The sequence below is a fragment of the Raphanus sativus genome, chromosome 9, assembly GCF_000801105.2.
Source record: "Raphanus sativus cultivar WK10039 chromosome 9, ASM80110v3, whole genome shotgun sequence".
Classification (NCBI taxonomy): domain Eukaryota; kingdom Viridiplantae; phylum Streptophyta; class Magnoliopsida; order Brassicales; family Brassicaceae; genus Raphanus; species Raphanus sativus.
This window is the reverse complement of record NC_079519.1, coordinates 36118293-36135812: the sequence shown is the minus strand read 5'-3', so window position 1 is coordinate 36135812 and position 17520 is coordinate 36118293. Positions and strand designations below refer to the sequence as shown.

Sequence of the window (17520 nt, the reverse complement as noted above, 5' to 3'; positions counted from 1 at the left end):
TATATACAAATATGATTACAACAAAATCAAATATAACAATTAATTCTTCAAAATCAAACATAAAAATATGATTACAACAAAATTAGTTTTTTTTTTTACAAAAAAAATAATTCTTCCAAAAGAAAAAACAAAATATATACGTCCTTTGTGAATCTAGTAACTTTTCACTAAAAATTTCTTTTGAAGTTGCCGACCAAGACAAATTAAAATTGATGGGAAACTGTCGTTCCGGTTAAAAAGTTGGCTTATTACTTTTTAACCTCAGAACCGAATGGTGGTAACTGGGCCGTTGATTGTGGACTGTAAATTAACGTAAGCCCAATCCACGATATTACTATTTTTTATTCGGATGGAGGACGGCTGCCGTTATGTTAGGAAAATCGAAAAAGGAAATATTCCAATTTGACAAAAGATTTATAAACCTATTTGTATCTGAAAAAGAGCCCCTGTGAATTAGACATAGCTATGGTTAAGTATTTGTCTCTGATCTCAGGTATTCAGTGGAAGAAGAGGTCGCCAAAGGCGAGGAGACGAGCAAGAGGAGGGAGAAGGAGAAGAAGACAAAGAAGAGATGGTTACGTGGTGCCAGAGATTCCTTTTGATCTCATGATCCAGATCCTTAGTAGACTGCCTGCTACATCGCTTATAAGGTTTAAGTGTGTCTCAAAGCTCTGGTCTTCTCTAATCCGTTCTAGATATTTTAGCAACCTTTATCTCACGGTAGCTTCTCCATCGCGACCAAAACTTCGTCTATACATGAGTTTGGTTGAACACTACCAGTGTGATTCAATGGAGCTCTGCCGCAACCCTGGAAAATCTGAACTACTATCCTTAACATTGACATCGTCTAGTATTAGTGCTGAGTCATCGTTTGAACCAAATATTACTTTCCCAGGGATGAGAGGACACGAGATGGTGGTTCTTCGCGGTTTGATTCTACACACTGTTTGCAGAAAAGCATGTATCTATAATCCCGCCACTAGACAAAGCTTAACCTTACCCGCCGTCAAATCCAACATCTTTGCTCAACAAGAACGTTATAAGCATGTTAACTACTTTTTTGGACACGATCCCGTTCATGATCAATACAAAATAGTCTGTAGTGTTGTTGTATTCTCGGAAGTTCGTAGAAAGATAACCTCCGAGTCTTGGGTCTTCGTACTGGAACCCAGAGGTTTTTGGAAAAGAATTGTGTATGATGTTCAGCCTCACCTTCCTACAAGACAAGGACTCTGCATCAATGGAGTTATATATTATCTGGCTTTCAATCATACATGTCGCGATAATGTTTACTGTTTTGACGTTAGGTCTGAAGAGTTCCGGGTGATCCAAGGACCCCATGAGGTGTCTAAATATGCTGGTTTCTTGGGTTTCATAGAGCATGGTGGAAAACCAGCAATCTTTGATTTTACACATATTAAAGAAACTGGTCTGTCAGAGTTGTGGGCCTTGGAGGTGGATAGTGGAACATGGTCGAGGAAGTCTCTGGTTCTGAAACCTTGTCAGAGGCATTTAGTGGATGACATTATTAACATTATGGATTTGAGAGTGCGTGGTACGGGTCAGGGCAATGAGGTTATCTTGGCGTTGCCTGGTCCTTGTTACCTTCTCTATTACGATTTGATAAAGAATGATTTGAGAAAGGTTAATATCATCAAAGAAATGCCAACGGACCATACTCCGTACATGTATGTCAAGGTTATGGATATGCCTGAAAGTATCATGCACTTAAAAATATAAGACTATCATCATCTAAATTTGTTGTTATATAATAAAAGTGAACTATTTACTTAATAATTTTGTTTTTATTTAACTTTAGAATTGCAAACAAACAATCTATTATTTAATTAATTAATATCATCAATAGGGCCAAATTAGACTAGTTTTGTCAATTTTTGATATTGATGATATTGAAGAAACTATATATGGCTGAAGAAACTACGAAGGATTTATGTGTTCTGCTGCATCTAACTTAACGTTCCCGATTTTTGGTTACAACCACTCTTACGGGTGGGCGTTTAGATACCCGTTCGGATTCGGATCGGGTATTTCGGATTTTCGGGTATTTCGGTATAAGAATATAAAATCCGTTCGGATATTTCTATACTTCGGGTCGGGTTCGAGTATTTTTAATTCGGGTTCGGTTATTTCGGGTCGGGTTTTCGGATAGTTAAATCAGCAATTTTAGATAAACAATAAAAACATTAAACAAAATCTATAGCTTATAAATAACTCAGTGGCATATAATGGTAGTTAATTTCAAAGCAGAAGATTATCTTAGAAAATAATTTTCTGTTTTAATAGTATAGATAATCAAAACAAATTTTAATATCTATTTCTAATAGAATATTATTTGATAGTAATTCTTAAGTATTCCAAAAAACTTATAAATTTCATAAGTACTCGTAAATAATAAGTAATAGAGTAAATCAAGTAACTTGCAAGTAATTCATGTTTGATCAAGTGGATTACTCTTTTTTAACACACTAAATACAAATTGAATATTTTATTATTCCGTACCAGACAAGTCAAATCATAAATACAAGCAAAAGTAATCACTCCCATGTCCAACCCTACGAAGAACAAAGGACCAAGGAATTTGTAAATGGAAAACGTAATGGGCTTTTATGATAAAGGCCCATATTAATCAATCACACGAAATAGATTCAGACAACAAAACTAAACCTCACTTCCTACTTCTTCTTCTTCTTCTTCTTCTCTCTCTCCAACTCATATACACACAGCCCTATAAACTACACTTCCTTCCTCACTTCTCGGATCCTGGTTCTGTCTGAATCTGAGTCAACCCTTTTTCGAAAATCTTTGGAGATGGATCCTCCGCTAGTGAACGATTCATCCTTCTCCCCAACGAATCCTTCATCTTACACTCTCTCCGAGATTTGGCCCTTCCCCGTAAACGACGCCGTTCGCTCCGGTCTCCGTTTAGCTGTCAATTCCACTCCCTCTGATAAATACGTCTCCATGGCTGCTGCTGCTGCTGCTGCGGCGGCGGCGGCGGCGGAGGAATCAACGGTCACGGACTTAACTGCAGGCTGGGGAGGAAGAAAGGCTCGAGCGTTGAACTACGAGGAGGACGAATCTTCGAAGATGGTTTCTTTAAGCAGCAGCGGTAATGAAGTGGTGAGATTTGCTGGGTTCTGTGAATGGTTGTTAGTGTTGATCTGATCGAATCTGTAACCAAAGTTTGAATCTTTTGATCCAGAGAGGCTAAACTAGTCAAAGCATAGTCTTGGAGTTAGAGATGAGTGATTAGTTTAATTGGTTAGATGTCTTGTTCGTTGACTTTTTGACTAAGTTGAATTTGAGCTTGAGAGTTTCATTTAGTGTTTCTTAGATCGAGTAATTGAATCTGTAACCAAAGTTTGAATCTTTTGATCCACACAAAAGCTAAACTAGTCAAAGCACAGTCTTTGGTTTAGGGATCAATGATTAGTTTATAGGTTATTAGATGTCTTGTCCGTTGACTTTTTGACTGAGTTGGATTTGAGCTTGAGACTCTCATTTTCATAGATGAAGTGTTCTTAGATTGAGAGTATTTGAAACTAACCAGAGTTTGAATCTTGAACTTCAGCTTGGCGAATATGATCCACAAAGACAAAGCTAGTCTTTTGATTTGGCCTTTCAGGGATCATTGATTAGTTTATTGGCTAGATGTCTTATCCATTGACTTTTTTTGGATTGAGCTCGAGACTTTTAGTTTCATAGATGAAGTGTATGGACTTAGGATCTTAATCTTTTCTAGTATCTGTTTTGCTATTGTACTAAAATATACTAATTTTATCTCTAATATAGTGTATTTTTGTCCACTAATAATATACTAGTGAATTTTTGGAAAATTGAAACCATGCAGCATGTAGAAAATGATTAGTGAAACTAAAAAAATACAAAGAACGAATGGAGCAAAAAAAAAGAGAATAAAAGATAACTATAAGGTGAAGAAAAATTAGTTTAAAGTATAAACAAAACAAAAACATGATCAAAATAACAAGTGGCAGGATTTATGTTTTGTTTATAGCAAGTTTCGAACTCATCTGGTTAGACGTATGTTTTCAGTTAAGAAGCTAAGTCAATGGACCAAAACATAGTTTGGATATGTGGCCTCAAGGAAGGGAAGAGCCTGCGAGTCGGATTTAAAAACATTGGTTTTAAGAAAACATTGATAACTGATCTATACCAAAACTATCCATTTACTAAAATTACGTGGTTACTAATTAAACATCATCCCAAAATTATAAACATTATTTGAAACACATCTATCTACTATATAAAATTATAAACACCAATAACCTCTTCTTCATAACTACATAGAGCAAATTCAAAAATACAATTAAATATATAAATACAAAATAATTGAGCTCCTAGTTGGAATTTCTCTTATAAAAAAATATTTATTTAATATATGGAAAATAAAATAACAAATAATTAATAATAATATCGGGATGAAAACACGATTTTGCGATTTTAGAAGAAAAATCCAAAATTGCATTTTTAGCTGGAAAATCCAAAATTGCATTTTTAGGTGGAAAAATCCGATTTTGTTGTTTTGACTGAAAAACAAGATTTTGTGATTTTATCAAAAAAATAAGTTTTGCAAGGTTTTGGTAGGAAAAATCAATTTTACTAATTCAGTGGAAAAATCTGATTTTGCGGTTTTGATGAAATGACATATTTTTTTCGGTTTTGGCCTAAAGATTTAATATTGTGATTATGGCGAGAGAAATCGATTTAGAGGTATTAATGGAAAAATCTGATTTTACCATTTCTACAGAAATTTTTATTTTGTGGTTTTTTCGGGAAAATATAATTGCGGTTTTAACAGAATATACTCGATTTGCGATTTAAAAAAAAACTTAAACCTCCTTTTCCATTATAAATATTTTATAGTTTGTAATAGGTTTAAATTGGTCAATGTAATATTTGTGGGTCTAAATAGATATATTTAATAAACTTATTTTAAATTGAATTAAACAGATATGATTTCTAAATGAGATAAATCTTAAATGGGATGAGTTTAAGTGGGGTGGGTTTAGGGTGGGTTTTCGTAAAAGGATTGACCAAGAGAATATGTATTGACCAGCGGAATGATTCTTGTGTTTAGCAATCCTTTTGGGTTCAAAACACAAGAACATGCATTGACCAGCGGAAAAAAAATGGTACAAGTTAAAAAAAAAACACACATGCAGGTCCAGGAGGAAACTTTTACAAAACATAAATTAATGACTAACTCGGTAGATAGATACATATGTATAATTATTAGCAGAGATATTAAAACGTCGATAAAAATAATTTAAACAAAGTAAAAGTCCCAATAATACATAACCGGTACACACGAGGTGCTACTCAAATTCGTATTATGGTTTCAAAGTCAAAAGCTTTGAACTTTTCAAGGTATGCCTAATCGCCGGTCGTCTTCTTGCACTTGCGTCTCTGACTCTGTCTATACAATAACAGACATACGTATTTCTTGATTGCAAATAAACAAAAAAAAAGAGAGAGAGGAAGATGGCAAACAATATAAAACACAGATAAAACTGCGTTTATTAATTTTATATTTTGTGGAAATGATAGTATATTAGATGGGGTTTGAGGGGGAGAAAACTTTCAAAAGGAAAGCTATTTTCTTCTGTGAGTTCTAATGGCGGTTAAGGTGGACGAAAAAACGCTACAGCAGACTTCTACGTGGGCGGTCGCTGTGGTTTGCTTCTTCTTGCTTCTAATTTCGATTGTCATTGAGAAACTGATTCACAAACTTGGAACCGTAAGTCTTTTTTGACTTCTTCTCCTTTCTCTTGAATATTGATACTCTGTTTCTTATGTTTTTGCCGTGTTTCTGTGTCTGTTTAGCTCTTCCTGATTATCTGTTTATTCTTCTTGCTCTGTTCATTATCTATTTAGTAATAGTCTGTTTAGTTCTTAATCATCATCCAAAAGTAAATTTTGATCTTCAAAAAGTATAAGTAATTTATATTTGAGAAATTGTATTAGTTTTGTTCTTCTTAGTCACTGAGAATCTGATTCACAAAATCGGAACTGTAAGTCATTTGACTTCTTCTTGAAACATGGTTATATGTTTCGTAAGCTTACTCTGTTTCTGTACCTGTTTTGCTCTTACGGATTTTTTGGTGGTTTCATAGTGTGCTCTGTTTCTACTAAACATAACTAAGAAAACATGCTCTGTTTTTCTTTATTTTCTTATGACAGTGGTTAAAAAAGAAGAACAAAAAGGCTCAGTATGAAGCTCTTGAAAAGGTGAAAGCAGGTAAAAATTAGTAGTAATTTGAAATATACAATTTCCCTCCAAAAAATACATTCCATAAACGACTTAATCTTGTTTAGTAAGCATGCATGTTTGCTTAGTATGGTTTGGTTAATTTGGTTTTTGATTATTTTAGTTAACTAAAATATTATGCCGAAATAAACTGATGAAATTTTATTTTTGGTTTGGTATAGTTTTACTTAGTTTGGTTTAAAAAGTTTTTGCCGAACTAAAACAGAAGTTTTGGATTTTTTGTTAGATTTCATTTTAATTTGGTCGAAATTTTGAGTAACTGTAGTTAAATCCGGTTAAATTTGATTAGTTCCATTAGTTCGGTTTAAAATCAAACCCGAACCAAAAACCAAAAAGTTATGTTGATTTGTTTCAGCATCTTCGGTTGAGTTCAGAAACACAGAAAGATTAAGCTTTTTGGTTCAAGTTTGGGTTGGCGTAGAATCACATACCTATTGTGTAGTGTCCGTTAGCTAAACAGTAATAAAATGTAATTTGCAGAGCTTATGCTGATGGGATTCATATCATTACTGCTGACAATTGGACAAAATTACATATCGCAAATTTGTATCCCCAAGAGCATCGCAGCATCAATGCACCCTTGCAGTGCATCCGAAGAGGCAAAAAAGTATCCACCTAAGATAAAAGATACTGGAAAAGACCAAGGACAAGAAGAAAACTCTGGTCGAAAGCTTCTGGAGTTGGTCGACTCTTTCATTCCTCGAAGGAGTTTGGCAACCAAAGGTTATGACAAGTGTGCAGAGAAGGTATATCATAAATTCATTGTTCAAAATTCGTATCCCTATGAAAAATCCTTTTTAGTTTGGACAGATGATTCTTCTAATGTTTATTTCCAGGGAAAAGTGGCTTTTGTATCGTCTTATGCGATGCATCAGCTGCATATATTCATCTTTGTTCTCGCGTTGTTTCATGTAATCTACTGCATTGTCACTTATGCTTTCGGCAAGACCAAGGTAAATTCTTTTTTTTTTCTTTATAATTACATCCTTCTTTTCGCTAAAGATGGGATCATTTTATCTTATGTGTATTTTTTTACTCTTTCTGCTACTTTTAGATGCGAAGATGGAAGAAGTGGGAAGAGGAGACAAAGACAATTGAATATCAGTATTCTCACGGTATATATATAACTTTACAAACTTGGATTGAATGAAACTGAGTGTGAAGCTTTAACGAGGCGATTTTTGCTTTCAAACAATTAATGCAGATCCTGAGAGGTTTAGGTTTGCCAGAGATACATCTTTCGGGCGTAGACATCTGAATTTCTGGAGCAAATCAACTATTACACTGTGGATTATATGTTTCTTTAGACAGTTCTTTGGATCTGTGACCAAAGTTGATTACTTAACACTAAGACATGGATTCATCATGGTAAGAACTTAAAATATTTGAACTTTATATTGTTTGACAAATCTTTTATTCCCACGGCATTGCACAAATAACATATCATTTTTTTTTCCAGACCCATTTGGCTCCAGGGAGTGATGCGAGGTTCGATTTCCGGAAGTACATTCAGAGATCATTAGACGAAGACTTCAAAACCATCGTCGAAATTAGGTTTTGGGACTAATTAGTAGCGTGTAACAAACTCTATCACTTCAATAATTACCTCTTAGTCTGATGTTTCAATTGCTTATATCTCCAGTCCTGTGATTTGGTTCGCCGCCGTGCTGTTTCTCCTGACCAACACAAATGGTACACGAATGTTCAAAATGTTGCTGCATTCGATATCTCTTGCAACAATCGCAAACTTATATATTTTCGTTTCTTATTCTTATGAACAGGATTGCATTCATTCCTCTGGCAGCCATTCATTCCACTAGTTGTAAGCAACAAAACCGTTAAAAGAAGAGCATTCTGAGCTGTTTGGTTTCGTCTCTTAAAAAAGAGTGAATGTTTAAACAAACTGTAGGTTATTCTTATAGTTGGGACAAAACTTCAAGTGATAATAACAAGACTTGGACTTATCATCCAAGAGAAAGGAGAGATAGTGAAGGGCATGCCGCTTGTTCAGCCCGGTGATCACCTCTTCTGGTTCGGTCGCCAACGTTTCATTCTCTTCCTCATTCACTTAGTCCTTTTCACGGTATAGTACATACTTTTACAGTCAACAACTGTGAGAAAATTCCTCAAAACTAAACCTTTGTGATTGAGAAAAAATAAAAACTAAAACTTTGTGCCATTTGCAGAATGCGTTTCAACTAGCTTTTTTTGTCTGGACAACGGTAAGCAAGTAGAGCAATTCTACTTTCTCCAGTACTACCAACTCTCAAGCATCATTCATTGAAATCAGATTTGTTATTCTGCAGTATGAGTTCCAGCTCAAGAACTGTTACCACAAAACCATTGTAGATGTGGTCACCAGAATTTCAGTTGGGTAAGTAAAAGCGTTAAAGCTTTATCCAATCATGCACATAGAAGTCAAACCATCCCTTAAGAACTAACACGTCACAACCTTGTTTCTCTTCTTGCAGAGTTATTGTACAAATTCTTTGCAGCTACGTTACTCTTCCTCTTTACGCTCTAGTGACCCAGGTAAGTTAAGCACACATACACACATAGGCATGGGCAAAAAAAAAAACCCAAAACCAAAGATCTGAACAGAACCCAACCGAAAAACCTGATCACTTTGTACCAGATCCAACATGTAAGAGATATCAGAACCCGAAGTATTGTTGATAGAACCAAAGAGATACCAAAACCCCAAAACACGCACAAAAATCCAAAAACAAAAACTCCCGACTAAGAGCATGTTCAACTCTAGAACCCCTAAAAAATGCTAAAAGAAGAAAAAAATATTAGAGGTTGATTGTTCGTGGTTTTTAGAATAATTTTCGGTTTTGTTTTTTTCAAAAACCATTTTTTCATAAAGAGAAACTGGATTCAGATACGAATAGGTGTCCGAAAACTCATGCCTACACATACACATACACAAACACATTGATAAGCAAAGAAACAGATTCTGAAATTTTTGATTTTGGTGAATTTTCTTGAAGATGGGTTCGAAGATGAAACCTACAGTGTTCAACGAGAGTATAGCAACAGCTTTAAAGAGTTGGCATCACACAGCTAAGAAACAAATCAAACACGGAAGAACCTCAGGATCAACGACACCTTTCTCTAGCCGTCCAACTACACCTACACATGGTTCTTCTCCAATCCATCTCCTCCGCAATGTCCACAAACGAAGCAGAAGCGCCGATGGAAGCTTCGCGAACACGCTATCTCCGAAAAACTCTGACTTCGATTCGTGGGGTCCTGAGCCTCAGCAAGAACCTTCTTCTTCTTCATCTACAAATCATCATTCTAGGTTTGGAGAAGAAGATTCAGAGAAGAAGATGCCCTCTTCTTCATCTTTGGAGCTCCCTCCTGGACCTGAACAAATTCGAACTCACCAGCATGAGATTAATATAAGCTTAAGGGATTTTTCGTTTAAGGGATGATTTATTTTTATGTATGGTTATTAATGATTTGTATATATGTTTATATGCAAACAGTGTTATTGTACATTTCAGCTTATTTATGAATAATTATTGGGAAAATTGCAAAATATGATATACAACTTGATTTTAAATACTAAATTATATGTCAAATTAAATAAAATGCAAAAGTAACTTAAAAAGTTAGTGAAGTTACAACAAGCCTATCACCAACAAAAATCTATATGCACTTTTACGAATATGACCTTGTCAAGTCTTCTTTCTCTAATGAAATCTTCTCATATATTAGATCTTAAAAATCATTTTTAAATTATATAAAAAATTGATGGTAAAAATTGAAATCATATAATTATAAACATTTATAAATGATGTAAATTTAGATTTACAAAATTGAATTGTTTTCAATGTAGATGAGTGATGTGTTTGATTCATGATAAAATTTGGTTTAAGGTTTGGTATAACATACGTTATAGTATTATTTGTATTTTTAAGGTTAGATTTTGGAATCTTAATTTAAAAAATAAAAAAAATTGACCTATATATTTTTATTTTTGTGTATATTAAAAAACTTTATAAGTTGGATCTGAATTAGAGTTTTCATTTTAAATTGAATAACTAAATAAAAACGATAGATCTTTCTCAAATAATGAATTGGGGTTTCATAGGATTTTTAATGATTTTCAGTTTTGTGTAGCGTTTTTTATCTAGTTATTTATTTGATTTTTAGTTTTGTCCGTCTAATCATTAATATATGAATATAACAATAAGATAATTTGAAAAAAGAAAAACAATATTTTTTTAAAAAATAACAATATTATGATTAAAATTGAAAACCCTAAAATTATCTTCTTCTTCTTTCCTTCTTTCTCATCTTCTCCCATGTTTCTTCTTTCATTCTCTCCATCTTCTCCCATGTATCTGTTCGAGCTGAAGGATGAGGTCTCGGACAACATTATAGTTTATATAAGGAAAAAAGATTTGTAGCTACACGAAATATTAGTTAATGTATCTCAAACCATCTGGAGTATTAAATTGTATCTATAACTACATCAACTCTTCGAAATGTATCTAACTAACCATGCGGGGTCTCATTAGATTTAATGTAAACTTTTTGGGGTCAAATCGATTTTTTGACACTTTATTCCGCCCAAGCCCAAATCTAATTAAATTGGGGGAAAATGAGTATTAGGGTTTCGAATCAAAGATGAAATCTGATGATTTCGTTTAACTAAAAGAGTGTAAAATCGAAGAAAGAAGAGAGATTATCAGAGTGCTTTCGTTGATTGTAATACAAATCCTGAGGTGTGTATTTTTTTCTCCTCCATTTATTCTTTTGGTTGCGATTTTTGTAAGCTTGAGTTCAATTTTTTAAAAAATCACATAACGTGTTCGATAAAATGCCTGAATGAAGAAGTTTATTCTGTTTTTGTTGAATTTTCAGGAGAATTACAGTGAAGGTGAATTGCTACCATTCAGTCAAATTACAAACCGAGGATGGAAAGCTAATTTATGCAGATGGAAAAGTCTAGGTATTAGAAGTAGATGGAGTTACAATCTTTGAAGATGTGGTGTTTCAAATGGTGCACAAAACAGAGTTGGGGAAGATGTGGTATAAGTTACCTTATGAAGACATAGAAGGTAGGAAGTCTTTGTTGGTTAATATTGATCAAGATAAGAAGAAATTGACAACTGGGGGCTGTTGGATGAAAGAGATAGCTTTCTACATTGAAAAGATAGGATAAGATGAGAGAATCGATGAAGAAGAAGTGAATGTGGAGCAGGAAAATGTAATACTTGAAGAGGAAGAGAGAATAATTGACCAAGGAGCTATCGAGGAGGAGAGAATCAATGAAGAAGAAGTGAATGTGGAGCAGAAAAATGTAGTGCTTGAAGAGGAAGAGATAATGATTGATCAAGGAGCTGACGAGGAGGAGAGAATCATTGAGCAAGGGGAGCATGAAAACGAAGCGAATACTGTTACTGAGGAAGCAGAAGAGCATGGGTTCTAAGAAGATGGAGATGATGCAGATTATGAGGAGAGTGAAGAAGATAGTTGGTCCGGCTAGAGAGCCACAAATGATGAAAGCGATGAGAATGATGAGGCTGCCGAGGACGATATATATTAATGTATCTGTACAAACTATATAGCTAGAAAAGTTTAGAAACATATCTAAAAGTACTTGTACTAGTTCATTATATTCATGTAATTTGTCAAGCATGTTGCTATCAATTGATTTTAATATTTGTAACATCATATACAATATACTGAACTTATTTAAATATTATTAGAAAATAAATCAAAATTTTTAATCTAATTAAAACAGTTATAACAAATGTACCAAAAAAACTAACCAACATTATAAGAATTTTTTTTACATAGAAAGTAGTAAGACCCATAACACCGAATTCTCCTCTCTCCTGTATTTGTAAAACCTGAGTTTGAAAACACAATAACAGACCGACTGAAACCGTAGAAACTTAAAATCTCCATCCATGATTACCATTGAAACTCAAAACTGAGATATGTGTCAGCCGTAAAGAGCTTAACATCGGTTAGTATCCCCTCCTCAGCCGTAAAGAGCTTAACGTCGGTTAGTTTCCCCTCCTCATGGTCTTCTAGGGGACATTTTAAATCATTTTTTTACTTTAGGATTTGATTGGTAATTAATAGAGTAAAAGAACGGAAAAACTTGAAATCGGAGGAAAAAAGGTGAAAATTGGAGTAAATTTTACTTTTGACTATAGTGGATATCCTATTTTAGAATAAATGGGTGAAAACTAATTTTAGCTTGATTGGAAAAAATAGAATAATTGGGCAGAATTTTTTTTCCACTCCACATTGTTTTTCCAATAATACTATACAGTCACACCCTTAATCTTAATCTTGAACGGGAAAGCTAATTATATCTGTTTTTGCCATCAATTATAAAATGTTTAGATCCCTTAGTTTTAAGAAAACATCAACCAACTGAGCTATACTAAAATTATCCATTTACTAAAAATTATGTGGTTGCTAATTAATCATCATCCCAAAATAACACTATTTGACACACAACTACTATCTACTATATAAGCACCAATAACCTCTTCTTCATAACTCCACGGGAAAATTCCAAATACAATTAAATATATAAATACAAAATAATTGAGCTCCTGATCGGAGTTTTTTTATAAACTATTTATTTATTTAATTTATTTGGAAAATAACAACACAAATAATTAACAATAATATGGGGATGTCTAAAACTATTAAAGTTATTTTCTCTCTGGCTCTTGTGGTGTTTTTGGCTCTAGCAGCAACCAAGATAGAGGCAAGATACATAGATTATGGTGCCCTTCATCATGGAGATCCCAGTTTCGGTTGTAGTAAACTACACCCTCAATTCTGCAAGAAGCAAGAAGCCAATCCATATAAGAGAGGTTGTGAGACTGAAGAACGTTGCGACCGTGGCCTGAAAAAGTGAATCGACCAAGTTAGAGCACCATTTTTTGGTTTATTTTTAAAATGACATCCCCATATTAATATCAAATGATTAATTTCATTCTTTTTTATTATTTTAAACTCTGTTATTGGTTATATAATTGATTGTTACCATATTAGTAATAATCAATAAAATAATAAAATTTATTATTTGTTCTTCTATTTTAACAATCTTTTGAGCTATTTTCATTTTTATCATTATAGTGAATGTTTTGCTACATGTTATCCATTATTATTTTAAATATATGGTAGCCAGATTCACCTGTTGCAGTCAAGAATTAGAAAGAAAATACAAAACATTCCTCAAATAATCATTTTTTTTTCTGTAAAGTCAAAAACATTTTGTGTTTCTATCATTTACAAAAGAGTATTTGCATTAGTTAACTAAAAACATATTTAATAAAACGGTAAAATGACTTGTTTTGGCCTTTTCTTGCAGATTTCATTCTAGATCTGTTTCTCGTAGATTTTCTACAATCTTTTAATCTGAACAATTGCTCCAATGCCCTTATATCTCATAGTATAATTTTAATGGGCTCGGTTTTTATTTTAATTTTATATGACAAACTAAAAATCATAAAATTAAACTGGAAACGTGAATATTTTTTATTGAATTTATAGAATTTGATAAAAATATTTCAAAAATAAAAAAACGGGTTTTCCAAAATTTCACGAAAATTTTCAAAATGTGATTAAAAACGATTTTAAAAACTTTTTTTTCCCAAATTTGAAATGTATAGAATTTAAATCTTTACCCAAGGATTCACTGATCCGAGGCAATTCCTCTCATACCCTTATATCTCATTCCTCAATCTTTATTAGACAGTTTTCTTCTTTTAATTTTATATGTCTAAGGAAACATCATAAATTAAATCGGAAATGTTAATATTTTTTATTTGATTTATAGAATTTGATAAAAATGTTTCAAAAATCAAAAAACTGTTTTTTCATAGTTTATTGAAAATCATCAAAATATGGTTAAAAACAATTTTAAAATATATTTTTTTTCAAATTTGAAAGGTATAGAAGTTAAATACTTGCCCATGGGTTTACTAATCCATAGGGGGGGAGGGGGTTAGGGTATAGTTTTGAAGAGGGGGGAGGATTTGATTTGTGATTTTGGGTTTTGATCAAAATAGAATTATGAAAAAGGAGTCTAAAAGATCACGAGAGCCCATAGGAGATTGTGTGTAGAGAAATAGGGGTATGGAAAAAGTTGACTCCACTAATCCATAGGGGAGGTTAGAATTTAGTTTTGATGAGAGGGGAGGATTTGATTTGGGATTTTGGGTTTTGATTAAATTTTTTTTATAAAATAAGGGCATAAGAGATCTACCGAATCCATAGAAGATTGGCTCTAGAGAAATAAGAGTAGGGAAGCTCATGGTCCTTTAACTCTGTCTCGTAGATTTTATCTTCCCTTCTGAACTTTTGGTTCGGTTTATCTTGATTGTGTGTCTTGTTTCTAAATCTGCATGTTATCATTGTTTGGTGGAGCTTGCTAATATGGATGTTTTCGAATCCGGTTTCGACTGTCATCCTTATGGGCCTTTTAATCAGTTTTTTAGTCTTCCTCTTTGTCCAGATCTTTTTATCATGATAGTGAATGTTTTGCTACATGTTACGTTATCCACTATTATTTTTTAAATATATGATAGCCAGATTCAGTTGTTGCAATCTAGAATTTTTTTTAAAACTAACATATCAGAAAAATTCATTTCTAATGTCTCTGGTATCTTATCACCTTGTATTATTAATTAGAAAAACGAACAGTATTTCGATACTTTATAATGTAATAGTATACACTAATTAATCAAACATCAAGAATCAGTGAACACGAATACGTATTACAAAATCAAGGGTTTCATTATGTCTCTTAATAGTGAATGAATATGTATTGCAAAATTAAGAGTTTCATTATGTCCCTCAATGTACAGAAATACGTAGATACATGTATATACTAACGCTAACATCCACCAATACAAAATCAAGAGTTTCATTATGTCCGTCATTATGGTTAAACTTCTGTAATAATTTAAACCAGATTTCCCATATTCTTAATAAAAGAAAAGTAAAAAAAAATGCCAATAAAAATAAAAATAAACATTATATATATATATATATATATATATATATATATATATTCTTTACTTTTTTAATTCACAGTGAAGCTATCGTAACTTTTTGAAACACTTCAAATTCTTTGATGTAATTTTCACATTACATCCAAAAATGCATCCATAATTATGGCATATATATTATAAGAATTTAATAAGAAAATAAGAAAAACATGAAATTTGTATATTTGAAATTTATTTATTATATATATTGAAAATTCATTATTTTATTTGAAACATATTTCAAATATTGAATCTTAAAGTATTTCTGTAAATTAATGGAATTATAAATCCGTTAGTTTTCCCAGATATGTGTCAGCCGTAAAGAGCTTCGATTCAAACATCGGTTAGTTTTTCCTCCTCCTGGCTTTTTGGGGACCTTTTAAATTTATTTTTTCACCTTTAGGATTTGATTGGTAATTAACAGAGTAAAAACAATGAAAAGAATTTGAAATCGGAAGAAAAAAAAGTGAAAATGGGAGTAAGTTTTTACTTTTGACTGTAGTGGAGTGATATATTACTCTGTTTTTATCCTATTTTAGAATTAATGGGTAAAAACTAATTTTAGCTTGATTGGAAAAAATTTAGAGTAACTGGGCAGAATTTTTTCCACTCCACATTGTTTTTCCAATAATACTATACAGTAACACCCTTAATCTTGAACGGGAAAGCTAACTATATCTGTTTTTTGCCATCAGATATAAAATGTTTAGATCCCTTAGTTTTAAGAAAACATCAACCAGCTGAGCTATACTAAAATTATCCATTTACTAAAAATTATGTGGTTGCTAATTAATCATCATCCCAAAATAACTATTTGACACGCAACTACTATCTACTATATAAGCATCAATAACCTCTTCTTCATAACTCCACGAAGAAAATTCCAAATACAATTAAATATATAAATACAAAATAATTGAGCTCCTGATCGGAGTTTTTTTATAAACTATTTATTTATTTAATTTATTTGGAAAATAACAACACAAATAATTAACAATAATATGGGGATGTCTAAAACTATTAAAGTTATTTTCTCTCTGGCTCTTGTGGTGTTCTTGGCTCTAGCAGCAACCAAGATAGAGGCAAGATACATAGATTATGGTGCCCTTCATCATGGAGATCCCAGTTTCGGTTGTAGTAAACTACACCCTCAATTCTGCAAGAAGCAAGAAGCCAATCCATATAAGAGAGGTTGTGAGACTGAAGAACGTTGCGACCGTGGCCTGAAAAAGTGAATCGACCAAGTTAGAGCACCATTTTTTGGTTTATTTTTAAAATGGCATCCCCATATTAATATCAAATGATTAATTTCATTCTTTTTTTATTTTAAACTCTGTTATTGGTTATATAATTGATTGTTACCATATTAGTAATAATCAATAAAATAATAAAATTTATTATTTGTTCAATTTTTTGAGCTATTTTCATTTTTTATCATTATAGTGAATGTTTTGCTACATGTTATCCATTATTATTTTAAATATATGGTAGCCAGATTCACTTGTTGCAGTCAAGAATTAGAAAGAAAATACAAAACATTCCTCAAATAATCATTTTGTTTTTTTTGTGAAGTCAAAAACATTTTGTGTTTCTATCATTTACAAAAGAGTATTTGCATTAGTTAACTAAAAAACATATTTAATAAAACGGTAAAATGACTTGTTTTGGCCTTTTCTTGCAGATTTCATTCTAGATCTGTTTCTCGTAGATTTTCTACAATCTTTTAACCCTGTCTCGTAGATTTTATCTTCCCTTCTGAACTTTTGGTTCGGTTTATCTTGATTGTGTGTCTTGTTTCTAAATCTGCATGTTATCATTGTTTGGTGGAGCTTGCTAATATGGATGCTTTCGAATCCGGTTTCGACTGTCATCCTTATGGGCCTTTTAATCAGTTTTTTAGTCTTCTTCTCTGTCCAGATCTTTTTATCATGATAGTGAATGTTTGGCTACATGTTACGTTATCCACTATTATTTTTAAATATATGATAGCCAGATTCAGTTGTTGCAATTTAGAATTTTTTTAAAAAACTAACATATCAGAAAAATTCATTTCTAATGTCTCTGGTATCTTATCACCTTGTATTATTAATTAGAAAAACGAACAGTATTTCGATACTTTATAATGTAATAGTATACACTAATTAATCAAACATCAAGAATCAGTGAACACGA

At 32.4% G+C, this 17520-nt stretch overlaps 4 protein-coding genes across 4 annotated transcripts; all 4 read left to right on the top strand.

The window, feature by feature from the left end:
• The first annotated feature begins 311 nt into the window (after window positions 1–311).
• LOC108825417 (putative F-box protein At5g62660) lies at window positions 312–1846 on the top strand. Its single transcript, XM_018598708.2, has one exon. The coding sequence runs from the start codon at window positions 466–468 to the stop codon at window positions 1738–1740; it is 1275 nt and encodes a 424-aa protein (XP_018454210.1). The 5' UTR covers window positions 312–465; the 3' UTR covers window positions 1741–1846.
• An 830-nt stretch (window positions 1847–2676) lies between these two features.
• Window positions 2677–4153, top strand: LOC108826178 (transcription factor bHLH79-like). The gene is made up of 2 exons (XM_018599563.2): window positions 2677–3141; window positions 3593–4153. The coding sequence occupies exons 1-2, from the start codon at window positions 2830–2832 to the stop codon at window positions 3623–3625; spliced, it is 345 nt and encodes a 114-aa protein (XP_018455065.1). The 5' UTR covers window positions 2677–2829; the 3' UTR covers window positions 3626–4153.
• A 1339-nt stretch (window positions 4154–5492) lies between these two features.
• Window positions 5493–9816, top strand: LOC108825839 (MLO-like protein 6). The gene is made up of 14 exons (XM_018599192.2): window positions 5493–5779; window positions 6223–6280; window positions 6791–7056; window positions 7147–7263; window positions 7365–7425; window positions 7515–7678; window positions 7770–7864; window positions 7953–8002; window positions 8092–8132; window positions 8220–8393; window positions 8497–8532; window positions 8617–8684; window positions 8782–8842; window positions 9304–9816. The coding sequence occupies exons 1-14, from the start codon at window positions 5657–5659 to the stop codon at window positions 9748–9750; spliced, it is 1761 nt and encodes a 586-aa protein (XP_018454694.1). The 5' UTR covers window positions 5493–5656; the 3' UTR covers window positions 9751–9816.
• Window positions 9817–16214: 6398 nt separating this feature from the next.
• On the top strand, window positions 16215–16757 carry LOC108826327 (protein RALF-like 9). Its single transcript, XM_018599713.2, has one exon. It carries the CDS (start codon window positions 16350–16352, stop codon window positions 16581–16583), a length of 234 nt encoding a protein of 77 aa, XP_018455215.1. The 5' UTR covers window positions 16215–16349; the 3' UTR covers window positions 16584–16757.
• Window positions 16758–17520: the final 763 nt, after the last annotated feature.

Coding starts and splice junctions, on each gene's coding strand:
- LOC108825417 (XM_018598708.2), top strand. CDS start 466: ATGGTTAAGTATTTGTCTCTGATCTCAGGTATTCAGTGGAAGAAGAGG.
- LOC108826178 (XM_018599563.2), top strand. CDS start 2,830: ATGGATCCTCCGCTAGTGAACGATTCATCCTTCTCCCCAACGAATCCT. Junction 3,142..3,592: donor GCAGCAGCGGTAATGAAGTG/GTGAGATTTGCT, acceptor CTTGAACTTCAG/CTTGGCGAATATGATCCACA.
- LOC108825839 (XM_018599192.2), top strand. CDS start 5,657: ATGGCGGTTAAGGTGGACGAAAAAACGCTACAGCAGACTTCTACGTGG. Junction 8,533..8,616: donor CTTTTTTTGTCTGGACAACG/GTAAGCAAGTAG, acceptor GTTATTCTGCAG/TATGAGTTCCAGCTCAAGAA. Junction 8,843..9,303: donor TTTACGCTCTAGTGACCCAG/GTAAGTTAAGCA, acceptor ATTTTCTTGAAG/ATGGGTTCGAAGATGAAACC.
- LOC108826327 (XM_018599713.2), top strand. CDS start 16,350: ATGGGGATGTCTAAAACTATTAAAGTTATTTTCTCTCTGGCTCTTGTG.